General features: G+C 40.4%; 1 protein-coding gene across 1 annotated transcript in view; it reads left to right on the top strand.

Moving 5' to 3' along the window:
- NUGGC (nuclear GTPase, germinal center associated) overlaps positions 1-9,007 on the top strand; it is an 85,850-nt gene that overhangs the window by 17,820 nt on the left and 59,023 nt on the right. The window contains exons 2-3 of the mRNA XM_044659606.1: positions 147-369; positions 3,753-3,980. Of these exons, the coding sequence (XP_044515541.1) occupies positions 147-369; positions 3,753-3,980 (451 nt within the window). The remainder of the gene's footprint in view (positions 1-146; positions 370-3,752; positions 3,981-9,007) is intronic.

Below are 9,007 nucleotides of genomic sequence, written 5' to 3'. Positions count from 1 at the left end.
CTTCCTTCCTTCCTTCCTTCCTTCCTTCCTTCCTTCCTTCCTTCCTTCCTTCCTTCCTTCCTTCCTTCCTTTGGTGATGTTAAAAAAAAACAAACAATCAAACACCAATAGCATTAAAAAAACTCATTTCTGTTTTATTTTTATAGAAACCGACTTCTTGCCCTGATTGGAAAGCCATCCTTGGACCCCATCTACATTGGACTCTTTGGAGCAAGTGGAGCTGGCAAGAGTTCTCTGCTTAATGCCATCATCCATCAGGCAATGTTTTTGCCTGTGTCAGGAGAGAGTACATGCACATCCTGCATAGTCCAAGTGAGCTCCAGCAGCTGTGAACAGTATGAGGCCAAAATCCATCTTCTCTCTGACCAGGTAAGTCTCTCTTCCCCTTCTGAGTATCTACTGTGAATACTGACACTCCTCATTTCTTTTCTTTTTTTTTTTTTTTAAACCCTTAGCTTCCATCTTAAAATCAATACTGTGTGTTGGTTCTAAGGCAGAAGAGCGGTAAGGGCTAGGCAATGGGGGTTAAGTGATTTATCCAGAGTCACATAACTAGGAAATCTGAGACCAGATTTAAACCCAGGACCTCCCATCTCTAGGCCTGGCTCTCAATCTACCCAGCCACCCAGATGCCCCCTACTCCTGCATTTCTGGAGGAAATTAGAGAACCATAAAGGACCAAGGTGACTTTTAAATTATTATAAAGAGAGCTTGTGCCTTTTTGAATGAGAGTTTATTTTATGGGAATGGTACAATCAAAGAATGTTAGCTTGATAGTTGGAAGGGAATTTAGAGGTTGTGGAGTCTGACTTTCTCAATTTTATAGGTGAGGAAACTGATGCCCCATAGAATAGATCAAGAAGGTCTTACACAGAACCACCCAGAATCTCAAATTTGGAAGGGACCTTAGCTGCCAGCAAGTCCAATCTATATCTTAAAAAAAGACCTCTACTACATCATACCCAATGAGTGATCATTTAGTCTTTGCTTTAAGACCAACAATAAGGTTTCCCAAGGCAGTCTGTTTTATTTGACAATAGCTTTCATTATTAGGGAGTTTTTCCTGACATCAGTCCCAAATTTGCCTCTACAACTTCCAGCCATTGTATCATCTAGGGCTAAACAGAGTAAATTTAATCTAAGGTCTATACCTCTTTAAATGCTTTAAGTCAGTTATCATAGTTCTTTCAGGCTAAATAGCCCATTTCTTCAACTGATCTATATAAGTCATGGACTCAAGCTACTTACCATTCTGGATGCTTTCTCCAGATTATCAATGTGCTTTCTAAAATGTTGTTCCTCTAATTCAACACAGTACTCTAAATATGATTGGATTGGGGAAGAATATGGAGGAATTATCACTTCCTTATGCCTGGAATTGATGTTTCTTAATGTGACCCTGAAATAAATTTAATTAAAAAAATTAAATTTTATTTTTAGTCTCTATATTAGCTTTTTGGATTGCCATATACTACTGTGAAAGGCAGAGTGACTTATTTAGATAAAGAGCTTACCTTAGAATCAGGAAGATTGGGATTCAAGTCCTATCTCTGACATATTGAGTGTGTGATCCTGGGCAAGTCACTTCCTCTGTCAGTGTCCATGAGGAAATTAGGACATCACAAAGACCAATGGTGCCTAGCTTTTACATTTTTATAGAAAACCTCTAAAATGCTGTCACAGTGCAATCTGCATTGGTAGAAGGAATTTCTTCATTCAAAGCTCCCTCTATTGGTGAAATCACAGGCCTAACCAAAAAAAAGTTGTATTATTAACTCACATTGCTTCTTTTTTTCAATGAACAAAAATCCAACCTCTCTCTCTCTCTCTTCTCCATCTCTGGAAAAAAAAAAAAGCTCTATTATAATCCACAGTCAAACAAAACAAATTGGCCATGTCCAAAAAGAAGGTGGTGGATTGTACTCTAAGTCTATCATATCTGTATCAGGAGAGGGGAACATGTTTTACCATGAGTTCCCTGATTGGCTATTCAGTTGATCAGAGTTCCCAAGTTTTTAAAAGTTATCTATGCTTTTTTCCTCTGTAGGGCTATACCTAAATTTTCTGAGAAAGTAATTCTTGGCTGTAGGACCAATACATTTCCTCTGAAATATATTCCAAATTCTCTGCTCCTTTATAATTCAAAGTCAGAAAGTAGGGTGGAGAAATGAGCAAACAAAAAGAAAATTCTCCCTTTGTATCTTGAGAATCCCTATCAACACAATAGCTTTTATGGTGGTATTCTTTTTTTGTTTGTTTGCTCATTTTCCCAGCATGTTTTCTGACTTTGGACTTGATGCTAGGGCCAGGTTCTGCACACATCTGAAGGGAAGGACTGGTCTGGTCCTGTTGCTCCTTTCTGAGAGTATTAAGTGATCTGTTATTCCAGGTTGTCAGGGACAGTTCAGGCTGGGGAAACTTTTAGTGATCTGCTGGGGAAACTTTTAGCAATCCCATCATATTCTGATTCAGGACAAAGTCTGATCATTAGATTTCTGGACTGAGTCTTTCAAATTCCTGAACTTGGTTTGGTTCTGAGAACACCTGTGGACTTTCCCTGGTTGGAGTTCCAGTAGACTCCAGTCCCAACAATAATACAACAATAGACTGGTCTCAGCCACTATCAGCTAGATGGAAAATTCTGCTCGTTCAGTATAACTCAAGTGTAGGCTTCTCTTTGATCTGAGATTCTTGTCCTGGTTATTCCATTGCTGAGTTTTTCTTAGCTTTGTCTGAAATATGGAACTGAGACTCTACTCTGCTCTGTGGGGGTGGGGAGGAAGAAGTCAGAATGATAATAGTTTCTACTTGCTTCTCAATTAGCCTTAATCATTCCTCATCCTAGAGCAGTGGTTCCCAAACTTTTTTGGCCTACCGCCCCCTTTCTAGAAAAAATATTACCCAGCACCCCTGGAAATTAATTTTTAAAATTTTAATAGCAATTAATAGGAAAGATAAATGTACCTGTGGCCATTATCACTGTAGCACCCACCAGGGGGTGGTGATGTCCACTTTGGAAATCACTGTCCTAGAGTAAAACCCTAGAGGCAATTCCCCTCCTCAGCCATTCTTTATCTGTGACCCAGATTTGGGTGGTGAACAAGAAAGCTGCCAGTGCATGCATTTCTGCACCCTCTACAAGTTGGGCTGATCTTTGGTTCCTATTTCCAGAATTCCCAGACCTTTCAATATCTCTATGTTGGCATAGAGTAGAAAAATCACTATTCCCTGCCGCCTTCCTCCCCCACCCCTTTCGGATTTCCTCAATCAGGACTCTATCTGATGTATTTTCTAGATCTGTTTTGAGGTTAGGTGACTTGGTTCTGTGGTCCCATAGGTAATAGTAATAGGCATGAGATTAGCTTCTGTTATCAGATCTTTTTGAAAGTCATATTTGAGTCCTAATAGAACTTTCTATAAGAGAGTCAGGTTACTTCTTGCCTCATTGGAAGTCTTCAAGAAGAGTCTGGATGACAATATGCTGAGTATATTGTAAGGGGGGGAGCTTCCTGTTTAGGTATAGATTAGACAAGATGGTCTCTGACATCCCATCTACCTCCAAAGTTCTATGATCCTCTGAGTCAGCAGCATTCACATCACACACAACCTATACTTCCTTAGACCATGAGACCTAGAAGGTCCCCTGGAATGGGAAGGAGATTGTAGGTACCAGGCAGGGGGGTGACAGAGCAAATTATTCCACTGATCTGAGGTTGTATTCCGAGGTCTGTGGTCTTGCTCTGCATTGATAGGAGTGGAAGGAGGAGCTGCGGAATCTCACCAAACTCTTGCAAAGGTCAGAGGAGGAGGATGGAGAAGATGACTCTTGGGACCAAGATAATGCAGTGGAGGAAGCCGCTTGGAAATTGCAAGTGCTATATGGAAATGGAGCAGAACGGAAGAGTTATGAGGAGTTGTTGCGGGCAAAACCCCGAGCAAAGATCCCCAACTCCAGGATCATCACCCTCAAGGGAGAAGAGGTAACTTCTGAATTTCTTTACCTTCTTATATATCACATGTGTGCCACTCCATCATAGAGTGTGACTTTTGACACTAAACAGATTTTTTAAAAATTGAACTTAGCTCATCTAGATGGACCTTTTGAGTTTGTCCCTCTGCATAGTATAATGAAAAGTATACCAGTTTTGAAATCCTGAAGATTTAAGTTAAAAGTCCGATTTTGATCCTAGCTGTGTGGTCCTGGGCAAGTCATTTAACCTCTCTGAAACTTGTTTCCTCATCTATAAAATGGACATAATAATACTTATATTACCTACTTTATAAGAGCAGCTAAGTGGCTAGGTACTCAGATTTGAGTTCAAATGTGGCCTCAGATGCTTGCTAACTGTGTGACGCTGGTGAAGTCACTTAACCCTGTTTTGCCTCAGTTTCCTCTCCTATAAAATGAGCTCGAGAAGGAAATGGCAAACCACTCCAATATCTTTCAGAAGAAAATCCCAAAAAGGGTCACAAACAGACAGAACTGAAATGACTGAATAACAATAATACCTATTTTATAGAGTCATTGGGAGGAAAGGGCTCTGTAAGCCATAAAACTGGAAAGAAAGTTATGTTATGACATGTCTTCATAATTATTCAATTCAATCATCACTTGTACTTTTATAGCACTTTAAAGTTTGCAAGGCACTTCATGTACACTGACTATACATGAACCTCAATGCAACCCTGAGGTGTATTATTATTGTCACTTTATAAATAATAATAATAGCTAGGATTTATATAATATTTTAATATTATGCAAGAAAATTCTCATTTGATCCCAATGAATGTCCTTGTTTTTATCTCCATTTTTCAGACGAAGAAACTGAGTCTCAGAGAGGTCATGAGACCATAGGATCATTATACTTAGAGTGGGATGGAATCTTAGGGACCCTCAAGTCTAAATCTATCATTTTATAGCTAAGTGACTTGACTCCATGGTTACATAGGTGATAGTAATAGGAATGAGATTAGACTTTAACTCAGTGATGGGCAATCTTTTGAGTTTGGTGTATCAAAATTCACCAAAAGGGGGCATGTGAGTAGCTCAGTGGTTTGAGAGCCAGGCCTAGAGACGGGAGGTCCTAGGTTCAAATCTGGCCTCAGACACTTCTCAGCTGTGTGACTCTGGGCAAGTCACTTGACCCCCATTGCCTACCTTTACCACTGTTCTGCCTTGGAGCGAATACACAGTATTCGACTCCAAGATGGAAGGTAAGGGTTTAAAAAAAAAATTCACCAAAAAACTGAGCATAACTCGGGTGGTGTGTCACTTCAAGAAAAAAACCATAATTCCGTGATACTTATAGTTTAAATAACAAAAATGTATAATTGTAATATATAACTGTATTTAATAAACCAGAATAAGTAAATTAATATAGGTAGAATTGCCCTCTATAGTGCACAGAGTGTCTACACTACACTGTAGTGAATGTTTCATCCTTGACATGTGGTCCCATACTTCTCTGTATGAGATGGCATGTCATTGAAAATGGCTACATGTGTCAGTGCTGACATGTGTGTCATAGGTTTGCCATCACTGCTTTAGCTCTTCCTGACTTCAGGTTCAGTCTCTTATCTACAGCTCCTCTATGTGCTGAATATGCATGACAATAAAAGGAAAGGCTTTAGTCTAGATGCAGGATGTCAGTGGATGTTGAATCAAATGCTTTTTGGCCAACGAAGTTAATGGCTTTATTGCTCCCTCAGCTGAAGCACCTTTGCTTGGGGCCAAGTCCAGATACAGTTTAGGGGAGTCCTGAGGCACCATCCCTGAAGTGGGAGTTCATAGGTGGCTGCCCTGGTTTCCAGGCTGTCTTGAACTTTTGGCCCACTTCAAGGAGAACTCTGGAGGGTTTCTTTGGTTCAAGAATCCCGGATTGAGCTGGGAACAGATTCATATCTTCATGAAAGGCAGATTGATATGGCAGAAAAAGAGCATGGGGTCTTGGATTCAACAGACACGAGCGTCCTCCCTGTCAGGCACCAATGCTCACTAACTATAACATTTCATTTTTCCTCATGAATAAAATACGATGAATACTTATATTGTCTCACAGGGATGTAGTGAGAAAAACACTTTTTAAACTTTAGAGTTTCAAGTAAATATGAATGGATTTTCATTACACTCGTTCAAAACCTGTCTGCCTCTCGGGGATTCTTATTCATTCATCACCCTCCCTGCCTCCAAATTAGTTTCACAAGTACAAGATGGGTGAGATGTGACTAGGGTTCAACTCATCTGAAAAAGATCCAGGAGTTTTAGTAGACCACAAGTTCAGTGTGAATCAGAGTGATGTTGAAGCCATAAAATATCAATAATAGCAAACATTTATATAAATTTCCAATGTGCCAGACTCCATGCTAAACATTTTGTAATTTTTATCTCATTTGATTCCTCCCAACAACCCTGAGAAGTAGGTGCTATTATTATCCTCATTTTACAGATGCTGAAACTATGGTATACAAGGGTTAAGTGACTTTCCCAGGGTCTCCAGTGTCTGAGACTGGATTTGATCTTGGGTCTTCCTGACTCCCAACCTAGTGTTTTATCCACTATATCCCTAGTAGCTAATTCTGTGTGTGTATGTGTGTGTTTTAACTCTTACCTTTCATGTTAGAATTAATATTGTGTATTGGTTCCAAGACAAAAGAGTTATAAGGGCTAGGCAATGGGGGTTAAGTGACTTGCTCAGGGTCACACATCAAGGAAGTGTTTGAAGTCAGATTTGAACCCAGGACCTCCCATCTCTAGGCCTGGCACTCTATCCATTGAACCAGCTTACTGCCCCTGCTAATTCTGCTTTAAGCTACCCTAATGGGGCCATGGCTTCCAAGAATAGGGAAGCAATAATCCCTTTGTGCTCTGTCTGCCCTGGTCAGATTATATCTGCAAAAAGGTGTTCAATTCATATTTTCAGGAAGTCTGAAAAGCACGCAGAGGGAGGCAATCAAGATGATAAACATGTGCCTTGAATTTATTCCATCTGTTCAAGGAAGTGGTTAATTCTATGCCCGCAAACTCTCTAGTGCCCATCCCATTCTCTCCACTCACATGGGAGACCACCTTAGCTCCTTGTTTGAATGATTGCAATCACCTCCTAATGGATTCATCTATGTCCTCTACAGTCTGTCCTCCATACAGAGGATACATTGCCAGGACTAAGGCACAGCTTTGACTCCCCTGTTCAGTGAGCTACAGTGATTCCCTGCTGCCTCAAGGAGCAAATAAAAACTCCATTTGGCATTTAAAGCTATTCACAATCTGGTTTTGGTCTGTTGTTCTAGGCTTATTATACAATGTTCTCCATAATGAACTCTTTGCCTTCCATAAGTGACTTTCTATCTGCCGTCTGCATCTTTGCAGAGGATGATTCCCTATCGCTGAAATGTTCTCCCTTCTCACTTTTATCTCATCCATCCATCCATCAATCTATAAGTGCCTTTTATGTGCCAAGGCAGGCTGTATATGGCGTTCAGGGAAGACTAGCACCTCTGATGTTTTTCAGGGCTTTTCAGGGCTGCACATCCACTTTTGGTGTCCATTTGTCACCCAAATCTCACCTGTGGCTCTGAGAAGCTGTAACATGTGCAGCAGCCATATTCTAATGAAATAATCTCAGCAGATTGACTAAACCAGATTGAGAATAATCAATGGCCCACAAACTCATCTGAGTTTGGGGGGTGTCTACCCCCAGCATGTGAAGACTTTCCCACAACAGAATGGGCAGATGAGAGCAATTTGTTCCAGTGAAAGCAGTTGAAGCAAGTATTGTGGAGTGCTTAGAGCTTGGTTGGACATGGAAGAAGCCAAGGTCATCCCCTGAATCTCAGGAAATCATCAGGCAGCCTGGCTTTTTTCTTGCCACTAGATTTGGATGACTCTAGAAGAGAGAATGAGGCTGACGACTCTGTGCAACTCTGCCTCACTTTAATCCAATTCATGGGCAAATCAAAATGTCACCTCATGATGTCACTGGGCTTCTTCAATATGAAGGACAAAAAACACCTATGTGCCAGGCACTGTGCTAAAACACTGGGGATGCAAAAAAGGGCACAAAACAGTCCTTGCCCTCAAGAAGCTTACAATCTAATGCCTCATGAAATCCTTGGTTTCTATCAAGATCAGTCAGCTATCCAAAGTCTGTCCAGATTCTCCCAATTGCTATTACTTTCCTCCTGAGAATTACACATGCATGCAGTGTGTGTGTGTGTGTGTGTGTGTGTGTGTGTGTGTGTGTTTAGAAACTACCTTTCTACTAGGAAACTACCTCTTAATAGAGTCACTCCCTCCTTGAGGGCAGGTACTCTTTGTTTTGTTCTTTCTTTGCCTTCTTGGAACCCTCTACAGTACTTGATACATTGAAAATGTTTAGTAAATGCTTGTTGTATGAATGACTCAACTGGGAATGTTTCACTTGGAAGTGAGAAGACTTAGGGAGGATATAGTACCTCCCCTACAAGAATTTGAAGGATTGTCACCCAGACAATAAGGGAAAACTAGGAACAATGTATGGAAATTGAAAAACAAATCAATATTTAATATGCTAAGGAATTTTTTTGGGAAAATTTAATTAATTAATTTAGAATATATTTACATGGTTACAAGATTCATGTTCTTTCCCTCCCTTCCCCCCACCTCCTCCCGTAGCCGATGTGCAATTCCACTGGGTTAATAAAGAATTTTCTAACAAGCAACAAAGGGGAAGTAGGCAAGGCTTCACAATCTCAATTTTACATATGAGGAAACTGAGGCCCAGAGAGCCTCTTAAAGCACAGATCTGACTATGTGTTCTCCCCTATTCAATAAACTCTAGTGGTTCCCTATCTCTCTAGGATCAAATAAACAATACTGTGTTTGGTATTCAAAGTTCTTCATAGCCTGCCTCCTCTCTACACCTTTTGAGTCTTCTTATATCTTATACACTTTGTACACTCTTACATCTAGTGACTCTGCTTTCCTTCCTTCCTTCCTTCCTTCCTTCCTTCCTTCCTTCCTTCCTTCCTT

The sequence above is a fragment of the Gracilinanus agilis genome, chromosome 2, assembly GCF_016433145.1.
Source record: "Gracilinanus agilis isolate LMUSP501 chromosome 2, AgileGrace, whole genome shotgun sequence".
In the NCBI taxonomy this organism is placed as follows: Eukaryota; Metazoa; Chordata; class Mammalia; order Didelphimorphia; family Didelphidae; genus Gracilinanus; species Gracilinanus agilis.
Note: the sequence above shows the minus strand (reverse complement) of the source record. Positions and strands in the feature narration are given on the sequence as shown.